Source organism: Diorhabda sublineata, chromosome 2 (assembly GCF_026230105.1).
Source record: "Diorhabda sublineata isolate icDioSubl1.1 chromosome 2, icDioSubl1.1, whole genome shotgun sequence".
NCBI lineage: Eukaryota > Metazoa > Arthropoda > Insecta > Coleoptera > Chrysomelidae > Diorhabda > Diorhabda sublineata.
Window position 1 is genome coordinate 41619203 of NC_079475.1, and position 21171 is coordinate 41640373.

The 21171-nt window shown below is 31.6% G+C and overlaps 1 protein-coding gene and 1 long non-coding RNA gene across 3 annotated transcripts in view; both read left to right on the plus strand.

The window, feature by feature from the left end:
• Window positions 1–13356, plus strand: part of LOC130453324 (DNA-dependent protein kinase catalytic subunit-like) — a 37938-nt gene extending 24582 nt beyond the window's left edge. For both annotated transcript variants that reach the window (XM_056792990.1, XM_056792991.1), the window contains 7 exons: window positions 1109–1572; window positions 1649–1860; window positions 4854–5116; window positions 5577–5800; window positions 9630–9830; window positions 9891–10165; window positions 12648–13356. In XM_056792990.1, the coding sequence (XP_056648968.1) occupies window positions 1109–1572; window positions 1649–1860; window positions 4854–5116; window positions 5577–5800; window positions 9630–9830; window positions 9891–10165; window positions 12648–13356 (2348 nt within the window). The remainder of the gene's footprint in view (window positions 1–1108; window positions 1573–1648; window positions 1861–4853; window positions 5117–5576; window positions 5801–9629; window positions 9831–9890; window positions 10166–12647) is intronic.
• Window positions 13357–15735: 2379 nt separating this feature from the next.
• LOC130453328 (uncharacterized) lies at window positions 15736–21150 on the plus strand. The gene is made up of 3 exons (XR_008911037.1): window positions 15736–15889; window positions 19288–19411; window positions 20914–21150. It is a non-coding gene; the product is annotated as an uncharacterized LOC130453328 (long non-coding RNA).
• The last annotated feature ends 21 nt before the right edge of the window (window positions 21151–21171 follow it).

The window sequence follows — 21171 nt, forward strand, 5'->3', positions numbered from 1 at the left end:
TTCTCGTTTGTTTTTTGTTCTTTTCTTCCTTTTCACCCCCTCATAACTATCGATTTACTTCCTTTTATTGTTTTATCTATTCGTTTCCTCACAATTTATCGTCCAATTCTCTTCAGATTCTCTTTGTTCTTTTCGTTCGTGTTTTAATTCATTTTCGCTTTAATTCTCGTTTGTTTTTTGCTTTTTCTTCCTTTTCGCTCCCTCATAACCATCGTTTAACTTCCTTTTATTGTTTTATCTATTCGTTTCCTCACAATTTATCGTCCAATTCTCTTCAGATTCTCTTTATTTTTTTCGTTCGTGTTATAATTCATTTTCGCTTTAATTCTCGTTTGTTTTTTGTTCTTTTCTTCCTTTTCGCCCCCTCATAACCATCGTTTTACTTCCTTTTATTGTTTTATCTATTCGTTTCCTCACAATTTATCGTCCAATTCTCTTCAGATTCTCTTTATTCTTTTCGTTCGTGTTATAATTCATTTTGGCTTTAATTCTCGTTTGATTTTTGCTTTTTTCTTCCTTTTCGCCCCCTCATAACCATCGTTTTACTTCCTTTTATTGTTTTATCTATTCGTTTCCTCACAATTTATCGTCCAATTCTCTTCAGAATTCTCTTTGTTCTTTTCGTTCGTGTTTTAATTCATTTTCGCTTTAATTCTCGTTTGTTTTTTGCTTTTTTCTTCCTTTTCGCCCCCTCATAACCATCGTTTTACTTCCTTTTATTGTTTTATCTATTCGTTTCCTCACAATTTATCGCCCAATTCTCTTCAGATTCTCTTTCGTTCGTAGTACAATTCCCATTTATGTGAATACTAATTTGGTTCATTCTTTTTCAATCTCTTTCACCTCTTCCTTTCCTTTCTTTGATCTTCTCACGTATATCCTCGTGTCATTTCATTGTTCAATGTATTTTTTTCATTGTAATTTACTTTCCCGTGCTCTCCCCGTCCTCATTATCTCAATTTTGTTTTCTTTTTACTTCGTTTTCCTCTCTTATGTATTTCCCTCTAGTTTCTTCCGCGTTTTTTTCTATTTACGACTTAATCTCGACCAATTTCTGTTGATTTTCACTTTTTATTCTCTGTTTTGTTTCAATTTTCTTCCATTTCAGAAAATCTCCTACAAACCGCAACCGAAGGAACCGTAAAATTGTCTTCGAGCGGCAAAATTTTCGACGCCCTCGTTACTACAACCGAAATTTTGAACGCTAGCAACGAACTTTTCCAAAATTTCCAAGAACAATTATCGATCACGTTAAACGGCCGAATCGATTCGGTGGCCGACATCGAAAACTACGGCTGGAGCATTTTCAAAAAAACCGTGGAAAATTGTACGGACGAAACGATGGATCGCGAAGAATTCACCGCCGATACGTACGACGCAGCGGTTTCCAAGGCTTATACCAAATTGGCCCAATACGTAATCGATAAAAATTGTAGCGAACGAAACGTCGATTTAATTTTGTTCGTACTACGCGCCATGAGGATGAATTCCGTCGAAGCGAGACGGATGTTTCCTTGTTTATTGATGCTGGACGATCTCGGAGGCGAATACAGGAACGTTTTTACGGTAGAGGTGAGATTTCGAAATCCCGACCGTCATTTTACGCCGTATTTTTCTTGATTCTTCTTTTTTTTTGGTTTGTTCTTAGGCCGAAAAGGTGCCCGTTTGGATGTTCTTAGGTTGGATACCGCAATTATTAGCCAACGTCGATTCCTCAAAATTATTCGCCATATCGGACGTAATAAGAAGAATCGCCGAAACTTATCCGCAAGCTATTATGTATCCTTACAGGATAAGTAAGGATAATTACAAATTTACCGATAACGAAGTTCGAGTCGAAGCTGCGTCGTTAATAGAGAGGTTCGTAAACGTACGGCAACACCGTAATCTTCGTTTATTCGCATACTACGACGACGTTTTCCCGAAAACGTTTCTTTCTGTGTAGAAATCGTCAAATTTTTCTTCGGATTTGGTGAAAATTCCGTTTGGCAACATCGTTTCTCTATATTTGAGGCACTTAAACGCATTTGGCAACGTTGCATTAGACCGAATGTAAAAAAAAACGCTCACTTTGGCAACATCGCATTGTTTATATCATAATCCGCGAATGTTTCCGTTTGGATATCGGATAATTTCCCATATTTGCGAAAAATTAAACTCGACAACATTGTAATCTATGTATTAGTTCGATTCTAAGAAAGAAAAACCACGTTTGGCAACATTGTGATCTTTCTGTTATTCGTTTTCCAAAAAGTTTGAGGAAAAAAATACGTTCGGCAACGTTGCAATCTTCTAAATAAGGGAAAATATTGAGATTTTCCGGTTCCTTTCTTAATTATTGGAAAAATATGTCGAATACCATCAGATTTGGTGAAAATTACGTTTGGCAACATTGTGATCTTTCTGCTGCTCGTTTTCCAAAAAGTTTGAGGAAAAAAATACGTTCGGCAACGTCGCAATCTTCTAAATACGGGAAAATATTGAGATTTTCCGGTTCCTTTCTTAATTATTGGAAAAACATGTCGGATACCATCAGATTTGGTGAAAATTACGTTTGGCAACATTGTGATCTTTCTGCTGTTCGTTTTCCAAAAAGTTTGAGGAAAAAAATACGTTCGGCAACGTCGCAATCTTCTAAATACGGGAAAATATTGAGATTTTCCGGTTCCTTTCTTAATTATTGGAAAAACATGTCGGACACTTTCAGATTTGGTGAAAATTACGTTTGGCAACATTGTGATCTTTCTGTTATTCGTTTTCCAAAAAGTTTGAGGAAAAAAATACGTTCGGCAACGTCGCAATCTTCTAAATACGGGAAAATATTGAGATTTTCCGGTTCCTTTCTTAATTATTGGAAAAACATGTCGAATACCATCAGTTTTGGTGAAAATTACGTTTGGCAACATTGTGATCTTTCTGCTGTTCGTTTTCCAAAAAGTTTGAGGAAAAAAATACGTTCGGCAACGTCGCAATCTTCTAAATACGGGAAAATATTGAGATTTTCCGGTTCCTTTCTTAATTATTGGAAAAACATGTCGGATACCATCAGATTTGGTGAAAATTACATTTGGCAACATTGTGATCTTTCTGCTGTTCGTTTTCCAAAAAGTTTGAGGAAAAAAATACGTTCGGCAACGTTGCAATCTTCTAAATAAGGGAAAATATTGAGATTTTCCGGTTCCTTTCTTAATTATTGGAAAAATATGTCGAATACCATCAGATTTGGTGAAAATTACGTTTGGCAACATTGTGATCTTTCTGCTGTTCGTTTTCCAAAAAGTTTGAGGAAAAAAATACGTTCGGCAACGTCGCAATCTTCTAAATAAGGGAAAATATTGAGATTTTCCGGTTCCTTTCTTAATTATTGGAAAAACATGTCGGACACTTTCAGATTTGGTGAAAATTACGTTTGGCAACATTGTGATCTTCCTGTTATTCGTTTTCCAAAAAGTTTGAGGAAAAAAATACTTTCGGCAACATTGCAATCTTCATATTTCTTAATTACTCTACATCTGACGAAAAGAGAATACGTTCGACAACGCCGCACTTTTTTTTCTCCAGAAACATCTAAATCTTGATATCCCTTAATTTCCCCACATCTGAGAAAAAATACTACGTTTGACAACGTCGCATTTAAATCTCGTTAAGCTCTATTTCGACAATTGTTCCATTTTCTATGTTAATTTTTCATTGGCAACATCGCAATTTTTCCATTTACATTATTCGGAAAGAAAAATTGCCTTTTCGAGAAACTAGATTTTCGATATCATTCTGCATGTCAATTTCGAAAAAATTTCTGTATTTTTCTGCATATCTCATTATTTCGTATTTCAAGAAAATGACGTTTGGCAACATCGTTTCTCTATATTTGAGGCACGTAAACGCATTTGGCAACGTTGCAATAGACCGAATGTAAAAAAACGCTCACTTTGGCAACATCGCATTGTTTATATCATAATCCGCGAATGTTTCTGTTTGGATATCAAATAATTTTTCATATTTCAAATTCCTTCTTCTGATTCCCCAAATCTAAGAAAAAAAATCGCGTTTGACAACATCGTAACCCAACTTTTCTTTTCCTTTTTAACTGTTTCTTCAAGTTCCCCAGATTTACGGAAACTGTTCCTTCGACAACATCGCAATTTTCTAATGGTTACCACAATTTTTCCGCATGTGAGGAAAATCCAAATTTCCCAATATCACAATTTCGAATTTTTCAATTATATGAAAACTTTGTTTAATTTCCGTATACTTTTATAATGAAATCCTCTCAAACTTTAGGAAAATTACGTTTGGCAACATTGTATTCTTCATATTTCTCTTAATTACTCTACATCTGACGAAAAGGGAATACGTTCGACAACGCCGCACTTTTTTTTCTCCAGATTGTAGGAAAACTGCGTTTGGCAACATCTTAATCTTTCTATTCCCCCATTTGCCTATATTTGAGGAAAAATATTACATTTGGCAACGTCGATATGTCTCGTATATATGAAGGAAAAACTCACTTTGGCAACGTCGCACTCTTTATGTTTATCTATGCCAATTTTACTATTCTTTTTTCAAATTTTCATTATAGTACTTTCAATTTCGTGGACTTTCTATATTTTTCTGCATATACCTCCTCTCATTTCTACATATTTCAAAAAAATGACGTTTGGCAACATCTCGATCTTTCCATTCCCTCATTTCCCTATATTTGAGAAAAAATATTACATTTGGCAACGTCGCAATTTTCGTAAAATCACCGGCAACGAACTGATAGTAAAAAAATTGGTATATTTGAACAGGTCAGGCTCCGGATAATTTTGTTATGAATTAAATTTCTGTTTTTTTTTTTTCGCGGTTCTCAGATTGGACGAATTATTATTGAAGGACGAAAACGTCAACAAATTCCTCAAGGCGTTATCCTACGTCAGCGTACCTGCCAATATCCTCATATATCATTTGCGCAAAATCGAAAATTCCACAGACGCCGATAGTGTTCGAAAATATGTAAAGGCCGTTATGGACGATATTTTCGTACCGGACTGCGGTAGCGAAAACGCGAAAAATATGCAGGGAAATATTTTCAAGGACATCAAAAAGTTTCGAAAAAACTTCGAGAATATGTCTGGTAAGTTTCCATCGATAAAAAATCGAACATTTACCCAATTTACCCACATTTAGGGAAACGTACATTTGACAACACCGCTAGATCGCTAGATTATCGAAAAAACTCCTTGGCAACGCCGTAATTTACACGTACCTGAGGAAGAAAATCCACGTTTGGCAACATTGTAATTTCTATGTGCCGATTATTTAATTTTTCTTTATAACAGGATGAAAAACTACTCTTGAAAACATTGTTTATATTTATGTATTTCTCAGTCACGGAACTTGGTGTATATTCCACGTTTGGCAACACGGTAATTCATTTTCGTATGTCAAAACTGTGGAAATTTTATCATTTCTTCGTTTTAATTGAAAATCCGCTTTTGACAACACTGTAATCATCACATTATCCCATCATTTCTCTAAATCTAGGTAAATCGTACGTTTGGCAACATCGCATACTGGGACATTTTTAATTGCAGGTATGGAATCGTCTACCCTCAAAGCGTTTTGTTCGAAATTCGTTAAAAATTTGAGATCTCTGTTGAATGTCGCGAATAGCAAACTTTTGAAAGATTTTTGTCCGTGGTTGGCGAATTTTTCCGCAAATAAACTTAATGTGGAATTGGAAATACCCGGGCAGTATGACGGACGACGGATGCCTTTGCCGCAGTACCACGTAAAAATAGCAGGATTTCATCCAGAAGTGAGTATCATTTTATTTTTATTCAAACTGTTCGATATCGGAGAATCTCGAAAGTTAAACTGTTATTTTTTAACTACCAGATGTGCAATTGTGAATTCCCATCTCTACAACAAAAAATAAATGTAAGATTTCAAAGGGAACTGACGCTGTTACAAAGTAACTGGTAGATTTGCAACTAAAAGTTCCCATCTCTATACGACGCAACGATAAAATAATTAAATTGTAGTTGGAAGTAGAGATGGCGTCGTTAACGATTTTTTTTTTCAATTCTACGAGAGTATTAAGGAACGAATTGTTTTATAATTTTATGATTTTGAGAATATTTCGAAAGTTAATCTGTTATTTTTGAACTACCAGATGTGCAATTGTGAATTCCCATCTCTACAACAAAAAATAAATGTAAGATTTCAATAGGAACTGACGCTGTTATAAAATAACTGGTAGATTTGCAACTAAAAGTTCCCATCTCTATACGACGCAACGATAAAATAATTAAATTGTAGTTGGAAGTAGAGATGGCGTCGTTAACGATTTTTTTTTTCAATTCTACGAGAGTATTAAGGAACGAATTGTTTTATAATTTTATGATTTTGAGAATATTTCGAAAGTTAATCTGTTATTTTTGAACTACCAGATGTGCAATTGTGAATTCCCATCTCTACAACAAAAAATAAATGTAAGATTTCAAAGGGAACTGACGCTGTTATAAAATAACTGGTAGATTTGCAACTAAAAGTTCACATCTCTATACGACGCAACGATAAAATAATTAATTTGTAGTTGGAAGTAGAGATGGCGTCGTTAACGATTTTTTTTTCAATTCTACGAGAGTATTAAGGAACGAATTGTTTTATAATTTTATGATTTTGAGAATATTTCGAAAGTTAAACTGTTATTTTTTAACTACCAGATGTGCAATTGTGAATTCCCATCTCTACAACAAAAAATAAATGTAAGATTTCAAAGGGAACTGACGCTGTTACAAAGTAACTGGTAGATTTGCAACTAAAAGTTCCCATCTCTATACGACGCAACGATAAAATAATTAAATTGTAGTTGGAAGTAGAGATGGCGTCGTTAACGATTTTTTTTTCAATTCTACGAGAGTATTAAGGAACGAATTGTTTTATAATTTTATGATTTTGAGAATATTTCGAAAGTTAATCTGTTATTTTTGAACTACCAGATGTGCAATTGTGAATTCCCATCTCTACAACAAAAAATAAATGTAAGATTTCAATAGGAACTGACGCTGTTATAAAATAACTGGTAGATTTGCAACTAAAAGTTCCCATCTCTATACGACGCAACGATAAAATAATTAATTTGTAGTTGGAAGTAGAGATGGCGTCGTTAACGATTTTTTTTCCAGTTTTACGAGAATATTAAGAAACGAACTGTTTTATAATTTTATGATTTTGAGAATATTTCGAAAGTTAAATTGTTATTTTTGAACTACCAGATGTACAATTGTGAATTCCCATCTCTACAACAAAAAATAAATGTAAGATTTCAAAGGGAACTGACGCTGTTACAAAGTAACTGGTAGATTTGCAACTAAAAGTTCACATCTCTATACGACGCAACGATAAAATAATTAATTTGTAGTTGGAAGTAGAGATGGCGTCGTTAACGATTTTTTTTTCAATTCTACGACAATATTAAGCAACGAATTGTTTTATAATTTTATGATTTTGAGAATATTTCGAAAGTTAAATTGTTATTTTTGAACTACCAGATGTGCAATTGTGAATTCCCATCTCTACAACAAAAAATAAATGTAAGATTTCAAAGGGAACTGACGCTGTTACAAAGTAACTGGTAGATTTGCAACTAAAAGTTCCCATCTCTATACGACGCAACGATAAAATAATTAAATTGTAGTTGGAAGTAGAGATGGCGTCGTTAACGATTTTTTTTTTCAATTCTACGAGAGTATTAAGGAACGAATTGTTTTATAATTTTATGATTTTGAGAATATTTCGAAAGTTAATCTGTTATTTTTGAACTACCAGATGTGCAATTGTGAATTCCCATCTCTACAACAAAAAATAAATGTAAGATTTCAATAGGAACTGACGCTGTTATAAAATAACTGGTAGATTTGCAACTAAAAGTTCACATCTCTATACGACGCAACGATAAAATAATTAATTTGTAGTTGGAAGTAGAGATGGCGTCGTTAACGATTTTTTTTTCAATTCTACGAGAGTATTAAGGAACGAATTGTTTTATAATTTTATGATTTTGAGAATATTTCGAAAGTTAAACTGTTATTTTTTAACTACCAGATGTGCAATTGTGAATTCCCATCTCTACAACAAAAAATAAATGTAAGATTTCAAAGGGAACTGACGCTGTTACAAAGTAACTGGTAGATTTGCAACTAAAAGTTCCCATCTCTATACGACGCAACGATAAAATAATTAAATTGTAGTTGGAAGTAGAGATGGCGTCGTTAACGATTTTTTTTTTCAATTCTACGAGAGTATTAAGGAACGAATTGTTTTATAATTTTATGATTTTGAGAATATTTCGAAAGTTAATCTGTTATTTTTGAACTACCAGATGTGCAATTGTGAATTCCCATCTCTACAACAAAAAATAAATGTAAGATTTCAATAGGAACTGACGCTGTTATAAAATAACTGGTAGATTTGCAACTAAAAGTTCCCATCTCTATACGACGCAACGATAAAATAATTAATTTGTAGTTGGAAGTAGAGATGGCGTCGTTAACGATTTTTTTTCCAGTTTTACGAGAATATTAAGAAACGAACTGTTTTATAATTTTATGATTTTGAGAATATTTCGAAAGTTAAATTGTTATTTTTGAACTACCAGATGTACAATTGTGAATTCCCATCTCTACAACAAAAAATAAATGTAAGATTTCAAAGGGAACTGACGCTGTTACAAAGTAACTGGTAGATTTGCAACTAAAAGTTCACATCTCTATACGACGCAACGATAAAATAATTAATTTGTAGTTGGAAGTAGAGATGGCGTCGTTAACGATTTTTTTTTCAATTCTACGACAATATTAAGCAACGAATTGTTTTATAATTTTATGATTTTGAGAATATTTCGAAAGTTAAATTGTTATTTTTGAACTACCAGATGTGCAATTGTGAATTCCCATCTCTACAACAAAAAATAAATGTAAGATTTCCATAGGAACTGACGCTGTTATAAAATAACTGGTAGATTTGCAACTAAAAGTTCCCATCTCTACTAATTGTACTAATGACTCACAGATTTCAGTACAATGACAAAATTATTGATTTTGATTTCTAGTTGAAAATACAAACGGCTGTTTAACATTTTTTTATCAATTTAAATCTAAACTTTTCGAACTGACACACGCGCAAATGTGAATTTCCATCTCTACAAAATAAATCCGTTATAACGGAACCGGCAAAGTTACGATTATAAATTCCCATCTCTACAAAATGAAACTAATTATTAACGGATTCCAGTGAAGTGACGAAATAATTAAAATTAATCTAAATCTATGACAATACCTAGGGACAAACTGTGTCAAAACATATTTTTTCTACGATAAACAGTTATTTTCGAACTGGCACATCTGCGAGTGTAAATTCCCATCTCTACCACAGTGACTATCAGACCTACGACGGGAAAATAAAACTGTTATAATATAACTGAGCAGATTTGCAATTAGATGTTCCCATCTCTATTACGGGAAGTAAATATTTTTACAGATTTAGAGATGCGTTAGTTATTTTTGTTATCATAATTAGAGAATCTCGACGTGGAACCGTTACTTTGGAACGGGAAGTTGTCTATGGTAATGATTTATTTCCAGGTGAAAATTATGGAATCTTTGAGGAAACCAATAAAAATGACAATGCTCGGCATGAATACCAAAGAATATCCATTCCTGATTAAATTCGGCGAAGATATAAGACAAGATCAAAGAATCGAGCAGATGTTTTGTCTAATGAACGACATTTTGCGGAACGACGCCATTTGCTCCAACAGCGGTTTAGATATTCTAACTTACCAGGTACGAGATTATTCAGCATAAAAAAAATTGTTTTTTATTAATAAAAATTGTTTGTTTTAGGTTATACCGTTGACGCCGAATTTGGGTATCATACAGTGGATAAACGACGCTATTCCGTTACAAACTTTCCTAGATAAATCATTAAAAACGAAAAGGGGGCAAAAAGATATCCATGAGTCGATAAGAGAGGAGTACATTTCATTTTTGAACGTGAAAAAAATGAAAGAAATAGATTTTTTCCGGATGCATGGAGACGCCGCGGAAAATATCAAAAAGGAAAAAATCGTTACGAAATATATGGGTTTCGTTAAGAAAATACCATGGGATGCTCTTAGGTGATGACATTCTTCATTTTGAGATATCTGATATCTCGTAGTCTTCGTATTTTTTACGGAAAAAGAAAATGAAAATTTTTTATTTTTGATAATACATGCTTTAATATTTTGTCTTATATTTCCCGAACTATTGGCGATAAAGTTTTTCACAAAATTTGTATAGATTCAGAAATGATTTGTCTATGAACAAACAAAATTTCACCATTTTGTTTCCAATATTTTCAAAGTTACATAACCTCAAAGTTGGTCTTCATTTTCGAGTTTTAATTTCAGGTATCTTCACTTTAACTCTCTATATCTCGGAAATACATTACTGTTAAGATTTTTTACAGAATTTCCATAGATTAAGAAATGATTTGTCTATGAACAAGCACAATTTCACCATTTTGTTTCCAATATTTTCAAAGTTACATAACCTCAAAGTTGGTCTTCATTTTCGAGTTTTAATTTCAGCTATCTTCACTTTAACTCTCTATATCTCGGAAATACTTGTTTTTTGGAAATTGATGTTTTTTCCTCTCATGTATTGAACTTTTTTGAATATTTTTTCCAAATATGAACCAAAAATTTCCATTATTTCGAGATATATCATTTTATAAATGAAAGTATTTTTTTTCGAACATGCCTCAATACTTTGTTTTATATTTCCCGAACCATTATCGTTAAGATTTTTTACAGAATTTCCATAGATTCAGAAATGATTTGTCTATGAACAAGCACAATTTCACCATTTTAATCTCAATATTTTCAAAGTTACATAACCTCAAAGTTGGTCTTCAATTTCCAGTTTTGATTTCAGGTATCTTCACTTTAACTCTCTATATCTCGGAAATACTTTTTTTTAGAAATTGATGTTTTTTCCTCTCATATAATGAACTTTTTTGAATATTTTTTCCAAATATGAACCAAAAATTTCCATTATTTCGAGATATATCATTTTATAAATGAAAGTATTTTTTTTTTCGAACACGCCTCAATACTTTGTTTTATATTTCCCGAACCATTATTGTTAAGATTTTTTACAGAATTTCCATAGATTCAGAAATGATTTGTCTATGAACAAGCACAATTTCACCATTTTGTTTCCAATATTTTCAAAGTTACATAACCTCAAAGTTGATCTTCAATTTCGAGTTTTGATTTCAGGTATCTTCACTTTAACTCTCTATATCTCGGAAATACTTGTTTTTTAGAAATTGATGTTTTTCCCTCTCATATAATGAACTTTTTTGAATAATTTTTCCAAATATGAACCAAAAATTTCCATTATTTCGAGATATATCATTTTATAAATAAAAGTATGTTTTTTCGAACATGCCTCAATACTTTGTTTTATATTTCCCGAACCATTATTGTTAACATTTTTTACAGAATTTCCATAGATTCAGAAATAATTTGTCTATGAACAAGCACAATTTCACCATTTCGTTTCTAATATTTTCAAAGTTACATAACCTCAAAGTTGATCTTCAATTTCGAGTTTTGATTTCAGCTATCTTCACTTTAACTCTCTATATCTCGGAAATACTTGTTTTTTGGAAATTGATGTTTTTCCCTCTCATATAATGAACTTTTTTGAATAATTTTTCCAAATATGAACCAAAAATTTCCATTATTTCGAGATATATCATTTTATAAATGAAAGTATTTTTTTTTCGAACATGCCTCAATACTTTGTTTTATATTTCCCGAACCATTATCGTTAAGATTTTTTACAGAATTTCCATAGATTCAGAAATGATTTGTCTATGAACAAGCACAATTTCACCATTTTAATCTCAATATTTTCAAAGTTACATAACCTCAAAGTTGGTCTTCAATTTCCAGTTTTGATTTCAGGTATCTTCACTTTAACTCTCTATATCTCGGAAATACTTTTTTTTAGAAATTGATGTTTTTTCCTCTCATATAATGAACTTTTTTGAATATTTTTTCCAAATATGAACCAAAAATTTCCATTATTTCGAGATATATCATTTTATAAATGAAAGTATTTTTTTTTTCGAACACGCCTCAATACTTTGTTTTATATTTCCCGAACCATTATTGTTAAGATTTTTTACAGAATTTCCATAGATTCAGAAATGATTTGTCTATGAACAAGCACAATTTCACCATTTTGTTTCCAATATTTTCAAAGTTACATAACCTCAAAGTTGATCTTCATTTTCGAGTTTTGATTTCAGGTACCGTCACTTTAACTCTCTATATCTCGGAAATAAATGTTTTTATTGCGTTCTTGATTTTTTTCCTCGTATATCAATCTTTTTTGAGAACTTCCGTCAAATATAGAGTGAATATTTCCATTATTTCCAAAATCACCTTCTTTAAAGAAACTCCTTCGTTATTTTGTCTCCACGTTTCGTATTTTTAAAATCAGATCAATTTGGTTCAGATCAGGTCGCAAGGTGGGCTAAATAATCAATAGAATTATTTTTTTTCGCAAACCAAACAAACTAACATCATTTTTTTTTGTCTACAGAACTTCATTCTGGAGTTTAAGTACCAGCACGGAAAACTACATCGCGCTGCGCAATAATTTCATAAAAACCTACGCAGTAACGTGCGCCACCCATTGGATACTCGGCATAGGAGACCGTCACCTCAACAACATTCTAATCTGCACAAGAAACGGCAAAGTTTTAGGCATAGACTTCGGTCACGCTTTCGGTACCGCCACCCAAATATTACCAGTACCCGAACTGGTGCCGTTTCGACTTACCCCGCATTTGACCGGCCTCATGGCACCCCTGAAAGAAAGAGGCTCCTTCAGAGAATACATGATAAGTTGTTTGAGATGTTTGAGAGCCAGTAGCTCGCCGATATCCGCCACAATGACCGTATTCATACGGGAACCTTCCATCGATTGGTTGGAGCACGCCGGTCGAACCGAATCTAAAAAAAACGACACCTGGTACCCGATGGCGAAAATAAATCAGGCGGCGCGCAAACTCGGAGGAGCGAATCCGGCGGATATTATGTTGGAGGAATTGAGAGCCGGCACGAGATTGGAAAATTACACCGAGGCTTACATTCGGCACGTTAAAGGCGACCCCGACGATAATTTAAGAGCGAGATTGAGCGGTCGAATGGATCTAAGTCCGGAGGATCAGGTGGATTGTCTGATAGACCACGCTACGGATTATAATTTGTTGGGGAGGATGTATTTTGGATGGAGACCGTGGGTTTGAATACGGTCTATTGACCTGTTACTGTACCGTACGTTACAAACTAAACTACTGGATTCAAATCTGGATATTAAAATGGCTGTTTCATCATATATTGTCGGGAATAACAATGTATCGACAACTGATTGTGTTATAATACATTTCGGAGGCGGTCACTTGTATTGAATCTGGTATATAAAGTGGATTTTATGCGGTATACCATAGATAAAACCATTGGATCGAATCTGGATTATAAAGAGGCTTTTCTATGGTATGTTACCGAAGAAACTATTGGATTTCAATCTGGATCTTGAAATGGTTGTTTTAAGGAGGATTTTGATTCGAATCTGGATTATAAAGAGGCTTTTCTACGGTATATTACCGAAGAAACTATTTGTTTTCAATCTGGATCTTAAAATGGTTGTTTTAAGGAGGATTTTGATTCGAATCTGGATTATACGGTGGCTTTTCTACGGTATATTACCGAAGAAACTATTAGATTTCAATCTGGATCTTGAAATTGTTGTTTTAAGGAGGATTTTTATTAAAATCTGGATTATACGGTGGCTTTTCTACGGTATATTATGGATAAAACCATTGAATTTCAATCTGGATCTTGAAATTGTTGTTTTAAGGAGGATTTTTATTAAAATCTGGATTATACGGTGGCTTTTCTACGGTATATTACCGAAGAAACTATTGGATTTCAATCTGGATCTTGAAATGGTTGTTTTAAGGATTATTTTGATTCGAATCTGGATTATACGGTGGCTTTTCTACGGTATATTATGGATAAAACCATTGAATTTCAATCTGGATCTTAAAATGGTTGTTTTAAGGAGGATTTTGATTCGAATCTGGATTATACGGTGGCTTTTCTACGGTATATTACCGAAGAAACTATTGGATTTCAATCTGGATCTTGAAATGGTTGTTTTAAGGAGGATTTTTATTAAAATCAGGATTATACGGTGGCTTTTCTACGGTATATTACCGAAGAAACTATTGGATTTCAATCTGGATCTTGAAATGGTTGTTTTAAGGATTATTTTGATTCGAATCTGGATTATACGGTGGCTTTTCTACGGTATATTATGGATAAAACCATTGAATTTCAATCTGGATCTTAAAATGGTTGTTTTAAGGAGGATTTTGATTCGAATCTGGATTATACGGTGGCTTTTCTACGGTATATTACCGAAGAAACTATTGGATTTCAATCTGGATCTTGAAATGGTTGTTTTAAGGAGGATTTTTATTAAAAACAGGATTATACGGTGGCTTTTCTACGGTATATTACTGAAGAAACTATTGGATTTCAATCTGGATCTTGAAATGGTTGTTTTAAGGAGGATTTTGATTCAAATCTGGATTATACGGTGGCTTTTCTACGGTATATTATGGATAAAACCATTGAATTTCAATCTGGATCTTAAAATGGTTGTTTTAAGGAGGATTTTGATTCGAATCTGGATTATACGGTGGCTTTTCTACGGTATATTACCGAAGAAACTATTAGATTTCAATCTGGATCTTGAAATGGTTGTTTTAAGGAGGATTTTTATGAAAATCTGGATTATACGGTGGCTTTTCTACGATATATTATTGAAATCACCCGCTGGATTTAAATTTGGATCTTAAAATGGATGTTTGGTGCCACCTGGATGATAAAGTAACTCCTCCAAGAAGAAATCATTTGGATTTAGATCTGTATCTTGTGGTGGCTGTTTTTTATAGCCACTTGGATTGAATCTTGACTATAAAGTGGCTTCTCTACGATATATTATGAATAAAACCAATGGACTTGAATCTGGTGTTTTGATTGGTTGTTTCATGTTACATAGTGGAAGTATCCGTAGGCATCTGGATCATTAACCGGTTATCCCATGGAACCCTTTGATTTAAATTCAAATTATTTTGTATTTTATAATAAATGTTTTGGAATTTTTCGGTCGTTTCATTGAATTTATTTGATTAAAATTGATTTTTGGAAAAAAAATTGTAACCAAAAGATTTTTCTAAAATTGTTGGTAGTTCTTATTAGATCAATGGTACATAATTAAATGAAAGCGGCAGAGTTTAGATAAGAAAAAATCGTTGGAAAATGTGGAAATGTAAAAAAAAATAACAAAAACGGAAAAAAAATGACTTTAGCCGGTTGAAACTAGTATTGGGTCCCAATAGTCCGACTATTTAATTCATACACCTCGTATATACACCGTATAATGAATAATTGCGCTAACGAGCGATGTATATTCACTTTATGGTTATAAAAAAGGCTTTCGACTCTGTTGCTTTCGAAAAAATACGGTAGAACACGAAAATAACAAATTGATGCAACAAAATTAAAACGGGGGGGGGGGAATGTATCTGTTTAAACGACTATATTTCGTTCGAAAATAGTTCTATTCGCTTTCCCGGCGTGGGATTTTTTTGGAAATTCGCGAAATTTCGCCACCCGCGCTCCCCGGGCGTGGAAAATTCGATCGGCGGAACGGTCTAAAGGAGACGCGCAGCTTTTGCTCATCAGTCCGATCTGTGTTGTGAAACAAACAAGGTGAGCATTTGTGTTTATAAAAAAATCATACTGTATAATACGATTTTTTATCATTCGATTTCCTAAACAAGAAATTTCCCAAAAAAAATCCATTTCCAATAAAATTTCAAAAATAATTTCAATATTTAGATCAATTTCATCCAAATTACTTTTTGATATTTGAGGTTATGTACCAGGAAAATATAATTTCCAAATATTTTCGAGGTTATGTAATAAAGGGACTAAATATCCCACCTCTTTTTCTTCATTTACTTCACTTTTCAATGCAATAACAACGAACGGGTCATTTAAAAATGATAGTTGAATCCCAAACTTTTATAACAGCCATTACTTACCATGTAATTCAACTCTTTTCTTCATAAATTGAGACAAACTTTGAACCTATTTACTACCATATTCACTTTATTCCGGGTCTATAGTAAAACAAGGTTCATTTAATGTTCAAAAAATGTGTTAAATTTAAAATCTGTCAATTTACTAACTCTAAATATGGTTTACAAGGGGTATAAGTGGTTGAAAAGTGAAATGAATCCACAAGAAACAGTCGGAAAATTATTTAACCCCAAAAACAGATACTAATACACTAAAAATTAGCTAATTTTTAATCAAATAATCGAAAACTTATAGGGAAACTTGAAATCTCGTACCAAGATACATAAAAATGGGCCAATTTTTCCTTTTCTTCATCACGTTACTAAGTCTAAGTCAATCCTCACCCCATTTACTCACCAGATTGAGTACCAAGTTACTTCTTCTTCTTCCAGATAATAAGAAATGGGCTAAAATGCAATTTCTGACATTAAGACAAAGCGGATAGAAAAAATATTCCAAAAATGAGTCATGAACATTTTTAATCAATAATACTTCAAAAGAAATTTTGTTTTTAATGAAATTATTTGAATTATTTTTTTATCGTACCTCGTATTTAGTTTGGAATTTACAAACAACTTTTACATAAAAATAGTTTTCGTTGAACTATTGATTGGAATTGTATAAATCAGTGCCTCGAATCTAAATTTACTACATTTTTAAAACACACGTTCCGGATATTTTCGTAACTATGCCGAAAAACATTTCCAATAATTTTATGCGTTTTATTAATATATATTATTGTTTGAAGTATAACACTTTCCAGTCTTCTAGTGTTTACACGTTCGATTTATTCTCGGAAAATGTATTAGTCAGATTTTCTTCCAAGAAAAACAGCTTCACACACATATGACATAAATATTATTAATAAATGTGGGCGAATTTTGAAAAAAAAATGTGAAAAATTAATCGAAATTAATAGAAGTCTAATCACCAATCTAACATTAACTAACTGTATCTGAATTATCGTACTAAAATAGTTTTTTAATTTATCACCAATGAACACAAAAACCTTCATTATGATTAAAAATTGGTTTCTATTTCAAACTTTTTCTTTTTTATGCACTATTTAAATCCAAAAATTTTTCCATTGATAAACACGTTGAATGAAATGGAAGTAATTCAAATAAAATTAATTAGAACACGGTTTGAGTTTAAAAGTAATTCAATTGTGATGCGGTGATGATGCCAGAAAGGAAAGTTCATCGTACTTAAATCTTCTAATATTAGAAAAGTTTATAAATATTCACGGGGTTTTTATCAACTGACAGTATTTTTACCTATTATATTAAAAATAAAGTTTATGACGTGTACTTCGTCTTCCATAGACAAATTTGACATAACAATAGAGTAAATACTACAAACTATCAATTTTAAATTATGGCTGAATTTCTTATTCGAATAAGACTAATTCGCTTTGAAATGAAAGTTAACGCGTAAATTGAACAACAAATCATCTTTGGTGTTACATTTTTTCGTTACTTTCATATCTAAATATAAAATCCAATAAATTTGAATCATAAAAATATAAAATTTTTATATTGAACAGATTTTTGGCTCGTGATGTAACAATGTTATATGTACTCATAAAAACACATAATTCAGTTTAAAGAAAACAACCAGATAAAAATACTGTAAAAGTTATAATGTAATAGATAAATTATACTGATTATGTTTAATATATATGGTAATTTGACATTTATTTCGAAGATGTACCTCGGGTATCATGGCGCGAAGCTTAAATCTCTTATTAGTAGAATGCTTCTTCTCTTTTAATTTCGGCGAGCTTTCATGAAGTTAACCCAATATAACTAAATATGCTGTTTGGTCTTAGACACGTCAAATGTTGATTTATCTAATAGATACATTTTTTTACCGTGTGTACAGGAGTGATTATATTTGATGTTTAATTTACCTTTATAGTATTATTAAATCAATAATCAAAACATGTTTTGAAAAAATATCTGAAATTTTTGTGAATATCATATATTCTAAAAAAGAATATACCAGTTGAATTTATTATGAAAAAAAAATTTCATTTTTCGTGGTAGACATAATATTTGAAGAAATCATTTTTGAAAGAGACTGTATCGTCAAAATAGAATTGATGATGTGTTAAATAGAAAATTTCATATTTCGACTACATAAATTACTAAGCAAACAATCCTTGACTTTTTTGACAATTCAACATTTAAACCAATATTTTCGGTAAAATTTCATAAATTGATAACTGGATTTCATCCAAAATAAATCTAGCGTGCATTCCTAAATATTTTTTTAACTACATTTACATTTTACAATTTATTTATAAAGTGCTTTGAAAAAGTTGTTTTGAAATATCACACACACCAAAAAAACACAGAGGGTTATAATTAAAACAACTAGTTATACTTGAATATTTTGTTTTTGATTTATCAATGACTTAAGTGTCTTTTTTGATCAATTTTTAAATACCTATTAGATTTAATAATCTTAAAACAACTACTCAGAATTATCGTGCAGGGCTCTTTTTATTATTTATAATTTACTTAATTTTTTCTGTGTCGTTTTTGTTTCATTTCAGTAATATCAATTATTGTTCCTAGTACTTACCCATAATAGAAAACTGCAGTAATAAGTCGTAACCTAACTATAAAACTCTATATGCTGTTTATACACTAGTACAATATTTAAGTGGAACCAATTTTATATATGAATTTATGTAGTAGAAATAATAACTAAGAAATAGAAATTGCTTTTCGTTTATTGAGTATAATAGACCAGAAAAATCTAAACTATTTACTTTTCACCATGTTTGTTTATTGCAAACGCCATTATTATAAAATAAATTCCTAGCTTCATGGGGTGCGTTCCACTTGAAGGCTGCAATGTTCACGCTCGTTGGAATTCCTATTCCTGAGGGCGTTAGTCGAACGCAAATTTTAACGCTATAGGTTTACAATATGGAAATGATATAGGATTTTTTAACTTTATTATAGCTTAAAAGGAATAATAGGAAAAATACATAATGTAGTAACTTTATTTCACAGGAATCGTCACAATGCCTCAGCCGAACGAAGGAACTAGTTTACTCACTACCTACATGATTCTTATTCTCCTTCTTATAGCATTATGGGTCCTGTATTCCGGTCTCTTATAGAAAATATGTTAAACGTAAGTGAAAACAAAAAAAAACGAATTAAAAAATTGTTTGATCTACAATTAACTACAGATAACCATTAATCATTTTTATTTTTAAATATTTAAAACGCTCTCTTTATATATAGATTATTTATTTCGGTATATTCCATCAGGTGAATAGTGGATAGATAATATTAAAAGGTTCACTGTTTGTAATGGAAATAAATTCGATAAAAGTTGACAGAGTTGACAGCTTCCATCACGGATTACTTGATGAATAAGATCGTTCCAAATTTTGCGTGACCCGCTTTTTTTTGTTCTAAAAATAACTTACTATTTTTAATTAGTTGTGTGTACTTTACGAGTGATTGATGTGATTATAGGTCAGTACGTATTTTGAAAAAAAAAAACAACTAGAAACACAAATGATACGAAACAGTAGAACTACTGCAAACGTAATAGCATAGATAAACTAAAAACACGAATGAAGTAAATTGTTTTGAGGTTTTCCCATATTTTAATTCATTTATCTATGGGGTCGTTATAGATATAATTAATGTATCTATGATTAATATATTTATAGAAGAAATATCTTCTTTTTTTTCTATTGTTCTGTTTAAGGTTAGGAATTTATTGATTTTTTGTGTATTATCAGTTGGAAGTTATTTTCAACGTTTTTCTTTCGTTAGTAATCATCATCAAGTGAGTTATAAACTGTGGTAGCTTGTCGGAATAAATTATATTAATTAATTATATAGGAAACGAATTAACTTTAGTTTTTTAACTTATTTTTCGAGAAAAATTTTATTACTACCTACCTACAGACCAGTGTTTCGTTGGCACGTTTTCAAAAACCAGTTATTTTAGAATACGAATAATTTCTAACGTGTTTTTCAAGTGAAATCACTAATTTTATACTCTCATAGATCAAACTGAGTCAGTAGTTCTAGTTAATTTGGAACCCCAACTAAAGTAAACATTACGACAAATTTTTAAACCACCTGAATTTATTTCTATTAAAAATTTCGTAAAAAATGATAAATTGCGATGTTTAAGTTCGTTTACAAGTTTTTATTTTTAAATTTATCATCAAATAATGAAAGTGTCCCTTATTTTCGGGTTTCGTCCTTTGTTTGGATTTTTTCGGTTGATATAGTTTTAAAAGTGTATAGAATTTGAAAAAAAGTTGTTGCAAATTAGATTATCGGTTAAAGTAGACTCTTTTGGAAACTTATCATTATAAATAAATCAAAATAGATGTTTCGAGGTTAAGTTATTTAAAAAATTGATGTTGCGGACTTACTTTAAACTTTCTAATTTCACGAATTGAGGAGAAATAATCTCAATCTTGTATACTCCTTATTAAAATTCCGTTTTTTTTAGTAATTCAGGCACTTCTACACCAACTTCCCGCCTCAAATCAAAACGCTGTATTTTTTCGACTATTTCGTGACATTTTGAACTTTTATTTGTTAAAAATTTTAATATCGTATAATAATTTTTATGTTTGATATATTTTTTTTTTCGATTTTCAGATACTCTCAACACAATTGAATATTCCACAAATTTAGTTCGACACATCTTGTCTCACATCATCACTTTCAATATGTAGGAAAATAACACCCCAAAGGATGTCGTCGTTTTGTCGGTATTTCCATCCCTTGCTAATTAACGCGAGGCTATTTATTTATATTTTTATAATTGTTAAAAATTCTATTTTAGACTAGATCATATTTTTATGGTTAAGTGTAAATAAAATTTGTTGGTTTTTATGTGTTTTTTTTTGTAGTTAC